The 15650-nt window shown below is 37.5% G+C and overlaps 1 protein-coding gene across 1 annotated transcript; it reads left to right on the top strand.

Moving 5' to 3' along the window:
• Positions 1–1575: 1575 nt before the first annotated feature.
• slc35b2 (solute carrier family 35 member B2) lies at positions 1576–14060 on the top strand. The gene is made up of 5 exons (XM_026923225.3): positions 1576–2312; positions 5877–6067; positions 6260–6414; positions 6814–7092; positions 9829–14060. Exons 1-5 carry the CDS (start codon positions 2293–2295, stop codon positions 10483–10485), a joined length of 1302 nt encoding a protein of 433 aa, XP_026779026.1. The 5' UTR covers positions 1576–2292; the 3' UTR covers positions 10486–14060.
• Positions 14061–15650: the final 1590 nt, after the last annotated feature.

A 15650-nucleotide genomic window follows, 5' to 3' on the forward strand; every position in this document is an offset into this window, starting at 1 on the left:
ACATTCTCTCCACTGCTGACAGCAGTGAGAGTGTAATTCTTACATATATAAGTAGAATAAAGAGGGATCACATCGCTCCTGACTTCAAATCACTTCACTGACATTAAAAAGAATATGAATATGCACTTGATTAACATTTTGCATCCCCTTGTTTTTGCTCTTATTTAATAGTGTCTCTTTATTTTTATATTCCTGTTCTAGTTGCATTGTATAAAACATTTTGTGAACTTTTTATTTTTAAAAAGTGCCATATAAATAAAATTCTTCTTCTTCACGAAGATGGAAGATTCAACCTCCTCTGTGTTCATCAACCTCATTACCACATCTTACTTGGTAGAAGAGACAGCACATCAGCAACATGAAAGGGAAGAAGGTCATGTCAGAAACATTTGACAAGAAAATTTCCTGTTTGTATAGCAAGATAGAATATCAAGTGTCACATGAATGAAATGCTGTCTCCACACAGACAAGCCAATGATTCGGCAGCAGGGAATTCCCATTACTTGTTTTCTACATTATTTCCTGATTTGCATCGTTTTGTTATAAATGGATATACTAATGATATACTAACCTTCTGTGCTTATTTCTTGTTTCTAAAGAAATGCATTTGCATTTAATTGCAAGAGTTTGTTATGTTTAGGTGAAATAATTAATAGCTTTCAGAAGGGTTATAGAATTATTTTTATTATACTTTTTTTTGTATAAGATCCTTTTGCAAAGTTAATATCATAAGTCAGGACATGCTGAGACCTATGGCTCATAATGGCCATGAATAAATATCACACTCGCATTTGATTATAGTGGCCACTAACAATTTACCTACTATCACATTAAGACAGGATTTTATATCATGTCTTAATGATTTTTGCCCATTAGGTAAGGATCACATGACCATGACATCGCAAATAGTTTGCACTCATGGTTCTCAGAGTGGGATCTGAGAAGTACAGCCGTACAGAGTCCACAGTTTTTACATTTTATTACAGTGGTGGAAATCACAACCCACCAATATCAAAGTTATTATGTTCAGGCAGTGGTAGCTCAGTGGTTAAGGTGTTGGTCTTCCTACTGATTGGAAGGTTGTGAGTTCAGATCCTGGTGTTGCCACTGCCGGGCACCTGAGCAAGGCCCTTAACCCTCAACTGCTCAGTTGTATATAAATGACATAAATGTAAGTCACTCTGGATAAGGGTGTCTGCTAAATGCTGTAAATGTAATTATTGAGATCACATACTTATTAGGGTATTTGAATTGGATGGATTAGAACCTTAATAACTCCAAAAAAAAAAAAAAATGTAGGCTTATAAATGTCAGTTTGAACATAATGACAATTTTACTGCTCTGTGAGGGGAAAGTTCAGGCATAAAAAAAAGTCCTATGGCTCCAGTAAATTGCCAAAAATTATTGTACACGTATCTCATATTTGAGTAGTTGAATTATGTACATTAAATAAATGGTCTGTCGAATTTATTTATTTATTTAAAACAATTTAAACGGTCCCCTCCTTTACAACATGCCAAATCCGCTTGATGTTAATGCTCTTGTCATTTCCGGTTTTGTACTGCAAAAACAAAAACCACGTTGTGCATTTCATCACCATGAAAATAAGTATTTGCCATGAAAATATGTTGGAGGGCGTGTAACTAGTTGCAATATTATGTATCTTTTATAAATCCTTTGTCAGTCTTGGTCTAGCTAAATGAATCCATAAAATGTGCCTTATTTCTGCAACACCGGAAACGACTGTGTTACCTGGGAAACGTGCTAATGAAAGCTAGCGATAGCGTTTTCCTGCATAATTTTAAACGTATTCCTTATTAAATTATGTAAAATATGTGTATATGTATTGCTGTCTGGGTGCTTTAGTGATGATACTATATCCCTAATCATATTCAACAGAGTATTATTTCTGTATTTTCATGATTATGATTATGATTTCTTTTTTTAAAAGGCACCAATAGCAGCTAGAGAACAGTCCCTGATCTCCAGTGCGCATGCGCAAGCAGACGTAGCAGTGACACCAGCAGCTGATCTGTGTTGGCTCTGTGCAGAAAGAGAGCAGTGCCAGAGCCTTGCTGTTTAACCGACAAGTTCATTAAGAGCAAAGTTTCTCTTCAGGAAAGAAGGCATTTTGAAATATTTACATTTTATTTTAACCATTTAGTTGTGTAACAGCTCTAACTATGTTTTAACTATTCATGTTCTGCACAAGTAAAGGCTGTGAGAGAGTTTTTCGGGGGGTGTAACGCTAGCCGTCCAGCTAGCTAGCTTAGCAAAACTTTCCTGTGAAAAATGCCACCTTTACAATGCAGGTAAGAGCGGAGTCTGTTTCTCTTTCTGTTTTACTACCATCTGTTTAAGCGCTATATATCATAACAAGTGCGCAAATGACAAGAGACTGGTTGTTGTCATTCTTACTTTGCTTCGTAGCCTGTTAGCTGTGTGTAGGCTGACTTCCAAACGTGTCCAGGAATCCGACTAGTGCTTTACTGACCAAGTGCACTAGATTATACAGGGAATGTGACAGGAAAATAAAGATCAGGACACAGACAACACTGATAACATGACACACATCTGCTTTGTACAGCAATGTATACTCTATACATCTGATGCACTGCAAGAAAGAAAGAATCCTGCACAGATAAAGGCATCTTTAATATAATTATTATAACAGAATAATAATGTCCATATTCAATAGGGCATCTTATGTGATTTTGTTAACTAGATAATGGTAACATTGGTCAGTTGCTTGCATAAGAAATAATTTTGAATTCATTCCAAATGATTAGAAAATGAATAGAAATAACGGTTGTGTGTGTGTGTGTGTGTGTGTGTTTGGATAGATCACTTTATTAATTATTAAGTGATAGATCACTTTACTACAACATTACAGACAGGACCTCAACAACAGTAACACACTTGTTCTGCAGAACTAACCAGCTGTTAATGGACATGTGTGAGAATTAGAGGAATTTATATAAAAATGTACCCATTATAAACCCTGTTAATGTTTCTTCATGGAGAGATGTGCAGCTCGATTATTTATTAAGTAAATAGTTAGTATTTGATATGTGAATAGAATTAGATATGCAGACAGACAGGAAAATTCCACCTTGACTCCGATTTAGCCAGACATTCCAGGCATTCCATACAAAGGCTGGTTCATGCTAATAATAATAATAATAATAATAATAAAGATGATGATGAGGATCATTGGTATCATTGTCCAGGAGGTTAGGGATTACATGTCGAACATAACAAAAGCATCTTCCACCCCCTGATCCTACATTTGTATAGCTTTTTACGTTGTACTATTGTTCATACACTAACACACCCATTTTAAACCCAAAAGCTTTATTCGCTGAAACTCTTGTGTTGGAGCAGAGAAATCACTAAACTGAATGACCAGTGACAGCTAATGACGTGAGATGAATGAGATGACGTTACTAATGATGTGTCTGTTGCATCACGTTGTGATGCGTCAATTGAGGGAGGTTTTAACAGGGTTTGCTGAAGGTGTTTTATTTAATTTAATAGCCATGAATCCTGGAAAATATCTGCCTTTGATGAAATGCGTAATATTTTCAGAATCAAACAATTAAGTCCATCGCAAAGAGCCTTAAAGACAAATGTGTAATATATCAATATATTAATATATCAGATAAATGTAGTACAGCTTTAGAAATTCGCTCTGATGAATTTGTGAAAATCCTGTTTGCTGAATATCACTTCAGGTATAGTCCTCGAAAAACCCAAAACTAGGGCCTTGTGAATTCTTCATAATTTCTTCATAAATTCATTTGAAAGCATCTTTACAAATCCTGTCTGGATCAGAGAAAATGATGTGGAGCTGGTTATGGAGATAAGACACAGTGAATAATCCTGTTTCTGAAATGGATGAATGGAGGTTTTATGCAAAGTAGAGTTTGCCTAGACATGTATTGATGAGCATTTATTTAATATATCGGATTGTATAGTGCTGGGAATTGAAATGTCTAATAAAACTAGCTTGTTGTTCAGAGGAATCCTGCAAATCGATGATCAGATCTTAGTCACTAGATGAAGATATCCTCAAACTCGATATTTTGAAATGTTAAAACACTCAAATATACAGAGAATACATAGTGAGTCACTAGGACTCATACATAAATGTTTGGTCACTATAAAATGAGAATGTGCATGTCACCACATCCTGGATTTGCTCAAGCCGGATATGGCTTTTTGGTCTGTTTGAAAGAGAATTAGTTTTACAGTAAACTAATATTGTTACTGTATATACCTGTGTGTGTGTGTGTGTAAGTATGCACTTCATGATCAGTTAATAGCTTTTCGGGTGTCATCAGTAACATGACTTGACGTGCTTTTGTCAGGTCTAGTGCTATTCATTCTAAAAAACAAATAAAAAAAATAAACAAATGACAGGATAGGTTGGAGTGTAGTCCTTACTGGGCTCACAAGGTGCAGAGTTTCCTCTCCTGCTGTCGTGGCCTTAAGGAATTGAGACGCATTCACAAAGACGCTCTGTTTAGCTTTGAAGGAGGCCCACTCCAAGAATGTGTAATTCGCGCACGCACACACACACTCGCACATTCTCGCCATTTTATTTTACAAGTTTAAACCATATTTCCTCCATATTAGTCATGGGCCACTATTAAAATGTCATACTGTCTGACCCTTTATTGCAGTTCTTATTCTTATATTTCTGTGATCTTATTGTTTTTAAAAACATACTTCATTACTACAGGAATTATAGAATCGGCTTCATCAAGAAGGACACACAACATTTCCTAGAGCTCTTAGAATAGAGCTATTTTTATGCTGCCTTCATACTAGGACAGTGCTTATCTCAGGAGCTCAAACTTACTCTCAAACACACTGCACAGGTGGGGTGGCAATAAAGTGTGTCAGGGCAGTTATTCCAGAGGATCTTGAAGGAAAGTCACCACATGGCCAAATTCTAAAATGCTATATAGTTATATAAATGTTTATATATATATATATATATATATATATATATATATATATATATATATATATATTTTTTTTTTTAAATGAGCATCTTTTTAAATATGTCTCATCAGGCATCGACAAATCGCTGACTTGAGACAGGATATATGTCCGGGCTATTTGTTTTTTTTTTTTTTTTTTTTTGGCTGATGCAAAAGAAAGCAATGTTGTTTGTTCTTGTGTCCAATATCCACAGAAAGACATAATCCTGCTCAGTGTGGACTTTTGTAAAACAAATATTTTCCTTTGGTAGGTATGCTAGTGTCAACATCATAACCATAATGTATATGAGCATACTTGTACACCTGTACACCTTCATGCTTCATGCAGTTATTCAATCAGTGGCAGTAGCACAGTGCATACAACCGTGCAGATACAAGTCAAGAGCTGCCTGGTCCTTTTCCAGGTTTCAACTGTCTATTGTCAGCCTGTGACTACTGTAGCCTCAGATTCCTGCTCTTGGCTGACAGGAGTGGAACCAGATGTGGTCTTCTGCTTTTGTAGCGCATTTACCTCAAGGTTCGATGTGTTGTGCATTCTTAGATGCTTTTCTGCTCACCACGGTTGTAAAGCGTGGTTATGCACTGCGCTCATACAATGCAGTGAGTCACTACATGCAGAGGGCCCTTGAAAACATTTCATATTTGACTTCACTTTAAGAGTAGCTAAGAATCTGAGTTTATTTTAGGAGAGTATGTTGAACCCCGATGATGGAATCAGGTTTTTGAGTAAGATGGAAAGTCTGCTGAAAGAGGCAGTTGTGTAGTTGAATGTTGCCTTTATGTACCTTGAGTGTGAAGTGTCCACCAACGGCTAAGAAAGTAAACATGAGCCTGAACCACTGTGGGTGCGTGTGTGTGTGTTTGCAGTGTGTGTCCTGTCCTGCTGCTGTGTCTCTGTACGCCTGTGGCGGCTGGCATTGGCGAAACTCTTCTCCTGGAAGGCTGGCAGGATGTGTGGGTTTTCCGTTTTTTCCTCAACATTCTTGGCTATGGCACCATCATCATCCCTGGATATCTCCTGATTCGCTACTTCAAGAGGACTAACTATCTTGAGACAGGTGTGCTCAGTAATGTTTTTCCTTTTAATGATAATTAGGGGTTGGTGATGGTAAGGACTAGCGGTCACACTTTGGCTTAACTGTGATCTGGTGAGTTCTGTTGTACTGGGCCAGCTTTTATTGGTGGTTTTGAACTCATTACACTTGGTCATCATGGTTCCTAAAGGCTTCTCATTTTCTGTTGTCTTGCAGGACGAGGGATTTGTTTTCCCATTATAAAAGCATGTGTGTTCGGCAGTGACTCTAAATCAACGCTGTTGGATGATGTATCTGAAACACCTAGAACCGAGTCCACTTCATCGACACGGCAAGCCATCAAACTTATTTTCTGTGCAGCGGGACTCCAGGTAAGCATGAGACAGTAACTGATAGCTTCAAGTGTGACATTTAAATGTAACCTTCATTATCTTTTGATGTTTGTGCTTCTTTATATGATCGTGGTGTACTTTCGGTATATAAATGTATATTGTGTCTTTTTTTTTCTACAATCTGCCTGCAGTTAAATAAGATTCTAAGATGTTTTTTTAAAGAAGTGTTAAAGAAAAATATTTAAGACAGAATAATTTATTTTGTTAAATGGTTGCAGATGTTTACAAGCTGCACGTGCAACTTTACCTCTTAACAAAGTGCAAAAATGCTGCACAACATTCGCTGTCAGTTGACAAATAGAGGTCTAAAATAAAGTTAATGATGAGAATTCTATAGTTTATTTTGTCCGCAGTGTATAATATTTTTTGGTGTCACAGGGCTCATATTTGACGTGGGGCGTGCTGCAGGAGCGAGTGATGACACGTTCCTATGGAGCCACTGAAGATGGGAAAAACGGCGAGCGGTTCACGGACTCTCAGTTCCTGGTGTTCATGAACCGTATCCTGGCCCTTACCGTGGCCGGCCTCTGCTGCGTACTGTTTAAACAGCCCAGGCACACAGTACCAATGTACAAGTACTCGTTTGCCTCCATCTCCAACATCCTGAGCAGTTGGTGTCAGTATGAAGCCCTCAAATACATCAGCTTCCCTACACAGGTAATGCTCAGTAACTATACGAGTTAGGCATCTACCCAGTGACGTTAACCAAGTTACCATAGTAACAGCCCTCAGTGATGGTAAAAACTTGTTTACTGGCAGTTTTTTTTTTTTTTTTTTTGTTTATTTATTGATTTATTTTAGCAAATTTTAGCAAGACACTAGCATTTCCACACTTTAACATAATTGAATTTTTAAACATGTTTGGTGCTGTGATGTCCTATATTAATTTATTGTATTTAAAAGGCAGATTAATTTATTGTAATTTATCAGCATAGCTGAGACTGTTCTAGAAACGTGGCTTTTGAGCTGAGACGGTTGAAAGCACTTGGCAGGGGTGCAGGGATGGGCAGTATTCAGGAAGCATTTCATTAAAAGGCCTACAGTGAACTGCTCAGTCATTAATACAGTTTTACTGTAGCCATAATTGCATACATAAGTGCTAAAGATGGCAAGTGGTGAACTGAGACAAGAATATATGCTTTGGTCTAGTGCATTACATTAGATTTAATGATGGCACCTTTAGTGTTCATTCTGAAGTTGTCAGCTTTTGTTTACTTCAGCAGCTTCAGTAGCTTCGGTTAATGTTCACATCAAACATCAGAATGGGCAGAAAATGAGATTGTTGATGGGCTGGTTTGAGTATTTCAGAAACTACTGATTTCCTCAGATTTTCATGTACAGCAGTCTTTAGATTTTACATAGAATGGTGCGGAAAATAAATAACATACCATGAGCAACAGTTCTGCGTGTCGAAATGCCTTGTTTATCAGAGAGGTCATAGGACAATGGCCAGACTAGTTAGGGCTGATAGGAAAGCTACGGTAACTTAAATGACCACTCTGTATGACTGTGGTGAACAGAAAAGCATCTCAGAATGTACAATACATCAGTCTTTGGGGTGAATGGGCTCCAGCATCAGTTTTCACTCTTGGCAGCCAAGAACAGGAATCTGAGGCTACATTGGGCACAGCTCAGTAAAACTGGACAGCTGAAGGTTGGAAAAACATCGCCTGGTCTGGTGTCAAAGCATAAATCCTTGGACCCAACCTGATTTGTGCAAAAAGTACAAGCTGGTAGAGGTGGTGTAATGGGATGGGGAATGTTTTCTTGGCACACATTTCGCTCCTTAGTACCAATCAAGCATTATTTGAATGCCACAGTTTATCTGAGTATTGCTTCTGACCATGTGTATCCCTCTATGACCACAATTTATCTATCTTATAAGGGCTACTTCCATGTTACGTCCATTGTTAATGCACCATGTCACAAAGCACAAGTCATCTCAAACTGGTTCCACAAACATGACACTGAGTGTACTTCAGTAGCCTCCCTTGTCACTTTGGGATGTGGTAGAATGAGAGTTTCGCAGCATGAACGCACCATTGACAAATTTGAAGCAATTATGTAATGCAGTCTTGTCAACATGGACCAAATCTCAAAGGAATGTTTACAACATCTTGTTGAAACCATGCCAACATCTTGTGGAATCCACATAGTTACATGCAGATTACTACAATTAATATTAAGGAAATAGTCAGATCTAAATATGTCTGATCAGACCTTCCCTAATCTATCATTGATTCTGTGGAAACAAGACAAACAAACTAAATGAAAGGGCTTGCCTTAATTATCAGCCACGTTTTAATAAATCAGAATAACCTGATCATTCAGATTTTCTACACTTAAATTATAATAAATGATAAACTCAAGTTTCTCTCTAATTATCAAGCTTTTTACTTAAAATGTTGTTAAGCTATTTAAGACAAAAAAAAATGCTGCAATTGGAACTTTGAAAATTGTAGTCAGTGGTAAACTGTGCTCAGCAAAATAATTTGATATCAGTCATTTCAGGCACTCATGACTCAAGACAGTTGAGGTGGTGTGTGTTATATAAACTCAGGCATGTCCATCATAACATCATGTTTTGAGCTGGCATCTATCCTGCAAAAGTATTATAATGATTGCATGCTAAAGGTTAAGGTTTATACCAGGTCTCATATAAAGTTAATCTTTACCTCTTGGCTAGCTTTAGCCGTGAAGATTATGCACATGTAAGATTCTAGTTTTTAACAATATAAAGTATGTGCACATATATGGATGCAAAAGGATTTCCTTCTTCCTTCTTGAAGAGTGTATTCTAAGACATGCCCATATTCCTATCCATAGCAATTCAGAGCCATTCTTATCTTCCCCTATGGACTTGGACACACCTTGTTATTGATCCTACGTGACCCAATTTTCACTGCAAACATCATATCGCTATTTTAGGTTGCTACCTTAGACCAGTAGATCTCAAAATAGAGTCTGAGGACCCCTAGGGGTCTGTGAAGCTTAGCTAGGGTCCCTGACTACAAAAATTTGAGAACCATTTGATTAGACTATTTTATGTGATTTCTGTTATGCAAGTGAGGTGACTCAGTAATATAAAAATGTTAACAGGTTACAGTGCATTTTAGACAATGCAACACTTGTTTTTAATCTGTTGAGACACATTTGATGGTATATTTCAATTCTGTTATATATCTTAAAGAAAAGATATTTTAAAAATGTTGAAAGTCAGTGGGAGTCTATGGGAGACACTTGCAGGGTGTATGTGCCACTGTGTCAGTAGCTTCAGTCTTTTGCCTATCTAGAGCTCTAATATGTATCTGTATGGTTAAAAAAAAAAAAGCAGTGTTTTAATGCATGTTAACATTCTGTACTTAAAATGAGCTCTCTTTCTGATGCTTTCAGGTGTTGGCCAAAGCCTCAAAAGTCATCCCTGTGATGCTGATGGGCAAGCTGGTGTCACACAAGAGCTATGAATACTGGGAATATTTTACAGCTGTGCTGATCTCAGTGGGCGTGAGTATGTTCCTTTTGTCGAGCTCTAACAGTACCAAACACGCAACCATCACAACTTTCTCCGGCATCATCATTCTGGCCGGCTACATCATGTTCGACAGCTTCACCTCCAACTGGCAGGACGAGCTTTTCCGCCACAAGATGTCCTCGGTGCAGATGATGTTCGGCGTGAACCTGTTCTCTTGCCTCCTGACGGTGGGCTCTCTGTTGGAGACGGGCGCTCTGTTCGACTCACTGGCGTTCATGGGCCGCCACGGCGAGTTTGCAGCTCATGCCGCGCTGCTCTCGCTCTGCTCCGCGTGTGGCCAGCTTTTCATCTTCTATACCATCGCACAGTTCGGTGCCGCCATCTTCACCATCATCATGACGCTGCGCCAGGCCATCGCTATCCTGCTCTCCTGCCTCCTCTACGGCCATGCCGTCTCAGTAACAGGAAGCTTTGGGGTGGCTGTGGTGTTCTTTGCACTCTTTCTTCGCGTCTATGCACGCAGCCGAGTGAAAAAGAGCAGCAAGAGAGCAGCACAGGCACCATTACAGAAGGTCTAGATGAAGGACAGTGATAACACAACCACGTTATTTGTGGTTTTTGCTTCCTCTATTCGTGTGTGTGTGTGTGTGTGTGTGTATCATGGATGTGTATGTGTGTGTCTGGGTGTGTTTCACAAAGCTTTGTTTCTACTCTGTATATAAAAAAAGGTACCGAAAGGGGTGGCACTTTTTTTTTTTTTTTTTTTAAAAGGGATTTCGATTTCACTGATTAATAGAGGAGGGATAGTAGTTACATACTTTGTGTCATGTGTTGGACGTGTGTTTGTTGTAGGTTCCATTTTTGCTGAGCCAGTATTTGGTCCCAACTTGTGTGTTGAGGTTGGATTTGTTCCATTGGTTGTGTGCTAAGATTTTTCTGTATGTCTTTGTTGTTGATTAAGCATAAACTTTTGTTTTAGCATTCTTATTTATAGTTTGGATCTTAATTACAACCTTATAAACTGCCAAACTGCTTGAGTCAAGAATCATGTTTAACCTCTTCAGATTGAATTTAATGACTGTTGTTTAAAATGCTTCATTATTAGGTGTGACGATACCCCATTCCATTTCTTTTAGCTAGTGATGAGTTTGAGATGATCCCCATTGAGATTTGCTTAAAAAGCTATTTTTTGAATTAAAAAAAACATCTGAATATGTGACAAATACATTCAGCATTTCAGACCAGTAACTGGTCTGCTACATTTGCTACATTCACTCACTAAGCCTCACATTTCTGCGTTTTTGCCGTCTCCATCATATTTCTCTTTTCTCACGTGAGACCAGATACCTTCTTTCACTGGTTAAATCATACAGTTCAACAACCAGTCGATGGACTTTCACTTAATTTGTATGCTTAAATAAGAACATCCCTCAATCATCTGATGGCCATTACAGTGGACACATGGCGTAAAGGGATTAAATTACACCATGTCACCTCCTCCTCCTTTCAAATCTTGTCTAAATATATTTAAATCCACCTGTGCTTTTTTCTGAGGGTCTGTTTTGTAGTATTTTCTACCCTTGAATAAGATGATTAGAGTAAGTGCTGAGTCTTCTTCAGCAACAGACCGTGAGTGCCTACTGAATTATAAACTAGATTTTTCTGTAATTAAAATCTTTTGCAGATAGGAACAGGTGATCTGTAATCACAGCATTCTTTAACTTGAGCAAGACTCGAAATGAACATTGGGCATGTGCTGATCATTAGTTATGCTGCGTTATATAACACACACAGCTGTTGTTATTCCAAATATCTTCACTTCCCCTGAGTTACAGTCACAGGAGATAAAGTCTGTCCCAGCATAACGGCCACTGTCCAAATCTGGAGTTGCAACCTTCTTAGCCAGAATAATACGCTGCTGAGGTTCTTTTAACATTTAAACGCTGCTCAGTCAGAACAGGTACAGATAGTCGTGGTAATTTTGTTAACTACAATACCGTAAGGATTTTTGGATAAATGCATACATTAGGTACGTCATTTTACTCTGATTTATTTTATATGATACACTGCTGATCATTTTAATTTCTCACAGACTAGAAGGTGCTACTGGCTGAGAAGAGGACATTTCTAATAAGGCCTCAGACACAGGTTTGTTCAAAACAAAAATCTATTGGGCATGGCTGAATAACAATGCCAAAAAGAAGTACACGGAAATCTATGACCAAAGCTCATACTAGTGTGATATTATTTTGTTCCATCCTGATGCTAATTATTATAAAGCATTTGATAGGCTAGCCGGTTGTTATTATATGAAAACTAAATATCAGCACATGGCTAATTTAACTTGTTAGAAACACTGTATTTTCACTCAAGTGGTGTTTTTAACGTTCTTTTCTATCATACTGGTTCGTCATTCATTGAACAGTCAGATAATTAATTAAAACAGCCAGTCATTCTACTTGACATGGCTGTATGTACATTTGCACATGATTTGATTAAATGATCTTATTGTAAAAGTGTTTTCTGGGATGAAGCTCTGCTGTCCTGTTTGTGCAGATCGTGCACCATGTACTTGGGCTTAATGATGCTGGCTGGCTTGCTTGCATTAGGTGTCCCAACCAGCCGCATTACAAAACCACAGTTCATTTGCCTTTCAGTTGGGATACTGATTTTTAAGTGGACAAGTTCACAATTTGTCTGTCAAAATTAAGAGGAATCAATGAAAGGGAATCCAAAGAAGCTAGTAGTCTCTTTCCCACGTAGAACTGTAGGCCTGTTAAAGTTTGCAAATTCATAGTAGACCTGTTTGTTTCAGCTACACCCACTCAGCTCTTTGGAGCTGATCACCTGGCCCTGGCCCTGGCCCTTCGAAACGTTAGAGACCAGGTTACTAGATTGAGTGTAACTGTATAGATATTCATAGTTTAAACACCCTCCCCTTTCACTATGAAGCTTCTTACAAAATTATATTTAAAGTAAACATAGCTGTCATTTCAAGCTCCTGTTTGCGTGGTTATAAATAGCGAATCCATGTGGGGAAACCTACCAGTCAGGTTACACTAGTGATATATATCTCTGGGGGAAAAACCTATCGAGTGGTTTGACAGAGTAATCACTGAATCGTAGCTGGAGGGTGTAAGTGTGTGTAAAAACGTGATACCTGCAAAGACATCAATTAGAATTTATAACTGTAATATGACTACAATCTCAGTTGCAGATTTATTAATCTGACAATGAATTTGTGATTTACAAAATTAAGCTGTCATCAGTGTTTTTTTTTTTTAAATACAGTTATTTTAGACAAAAAAAACCCTTGCTGTATTAGTACTTCAAGTGAAGTAAGTGTAAATTTTTTCACAGCTACATAGAAACATGCTTGAGAAAGTCAGAGGAAGGAAACTCAGCACGTCAGTACTAATGTTGTGAGTGATATAATATATGTATGATGTACATGTATTATATTTTCTCAGATTTTGGGCAGTAAACAATCCCTAAAAATCCCTAAAATATCATGTCCAGTAATGCTTTTATTTTTTCTTTATCTTGTTGAGTATGGAACAGGATTGTTCAGATGATAACAGATGACACTGCATTCGATCCTTGAGTAACACTAATGTTTGTATGTGATGCTAATGAAGGTGTAGTGTTTAAGCTGTGAGTAATGGTTTTCTTTGGTTTGTTGTTCTATATGCAGTAATGATCAACCAATTGAACGCAGATGATCAAATGCTTTCAGCATATATGAAGAAGTGCCAGTTAGATAGTGCATTGGCATTATTTTCCACCTTATTCTGAAAAGAGAGAACGCCATTTGATTTGTCATCTGCCTTAGCTTGTGGTAGCTACAATAATCAGGACATAAACAAGGTGTGTTGCTACAGAATTAACTGTAACACATAGCCAGTTAAATACTTGGGTATCTGGGTTTAATTGAAAGTTTTTTAAATCAAGGCTGTTTTTAGACGCCTTATATGAGCTCTAATGTTTGGTTTAAAAACACTCCTTTTTTGGGTGCGGGGAAGGAGTTGTAGGGTTAACGGTTATTTCAACTACACAAACAATACCGGTTTTTGATTTTAATCCTAACAGCATCTTGCTTGATACCATGATGTACTTTATTTAAAAAAAAAGAAAAAAGAAAAAAAAAAGAAAACCACCATATTGGTTATTCAGACTTTTTACACCTATGCCAATATGAAAGTGATCAGATTAGTTTAGAACATTCACATTTCTTTCCTCAGCATGTGACATTTGATCAAGCATAGTTGTACTCGGCTTTTAATTAGTAAATCCTTTACTTACATGATCAGATTTCCTTTGATAGCTTCATAGACTGCTATGCAAATTAGAAGGAAAATGGGTTTAAAGCAGATATTTTTACAGAAAATCACCGAACAGACTACCAAGAGTCCTTCAAGAAATGACGTTTGAATCATGTGTGTTTCTGTCAGGCTTCTCTCCAGGAGAGAGACTGTATTTACTGATCATTTGAAAATGTCCTTTTGTTTTAATCATTCATGTAGAAGTCATGAGAAAAGAATGCAAAACTAATGTATTCTGTTTATACTTTTTTAAGGATGTATTAATTATATGTTAGGCGGATTAAATTCATTTGAATACTTGAAGAAACTGGCTTATTTCTTTTTTTCTATTGCATGAGTAAAAGCAAACTCAGATATCTAATGTTGGCTGTTAACATGTCTATATTTATTACGTAGGCAGATGCTTTTATTCAAAGCAATTTACAACTGAGGCTGAATTCAGTCCAGGTACAGAAATGTTGAAAGACTCGGCAACAGTACAAATGCTGCAGAGGTGACCAGAAGTGACCGAAACCAAAAGTGGCCATACTTGATAAACATCCAGATATACCAGCTCTTAGTATGTGTCTGTTAGTACAAGTCTGTATTATGATGTATAACATCCACTTCTATATGATAGTTATGATGCCTAATAATACACACTAATAACAGTAACAAAATAGTGTGAATAACAATGAGGTACAATGATTTTTGTTGAAGATAATCACATGGTAGACATATCATGGCGCCTGAAATCATGTTGAAATCAAAATCATATAGTGGAGATAGGGTTTTACACAAATATAGTGTATATAGTGTATAATATATGTAAAAAGACCAAAGGAAATAAAGAATTTTGTTGAATTAAAGCTTTCCCGAGAGTATTGAAGAACAAAGATGCATTAAATAGGGCTTTTTTCTTGCTCATTATATGCCTGAATTCTCATAAATCATCACGCTGTAGATATTATGTGTAGCAGTTCTTTATGACACTTCGAGTGATTCACAAACGGCCCTAACAGTAACCTGCGGAAATATCACCTTCACCCCGGGATATAGCAAATCAGAACTTTACCAATGAGCAAGGATTACAACCTCAACACTTCACCACTTCTCTGCAACGTACACTGCCTACATGTTCCCACTCCTCTTACCATCTAAACCCACATGCTTCAGTCTTTTCAGTAATGCAAATGAGGTGTTTTTTCCCTCTGTCGCCAAGTGACTGGCAGCTGAAGTAACCTTATCTGTGGGGTTTTAGAGTAAGACACAATACATATTAACTAATTGACACCTAAAGTCTAAATATGATTCAGTTAGGCCTTATGTTGTGTTCTGATCAAAATGATTTATTTATTTATTTTATTAAAGGTATAACAAAGGATCTTTCTGGTCTGGATTGAACCACAGGTTCTCAGGTCCTGGAGTTCCTCTTATCCTTC

This window comes from Pangasianodon hypophthalmus, chromosome 19 (genome assembly GCF_027358585.1).
Source record: "Pangasianodon hypophthalmus isolate fPanHyp1 chromosome 19, fPanHyp1.pri, whole genome shotgun sequence".
Classification (NCBI taxonomy): Eukaryota; Metazoa; Chordata; class Actinopteri; order Siluriformes; family Pangasiidae; genus Pangasianodon; species Pangasianodon hypophthalmus.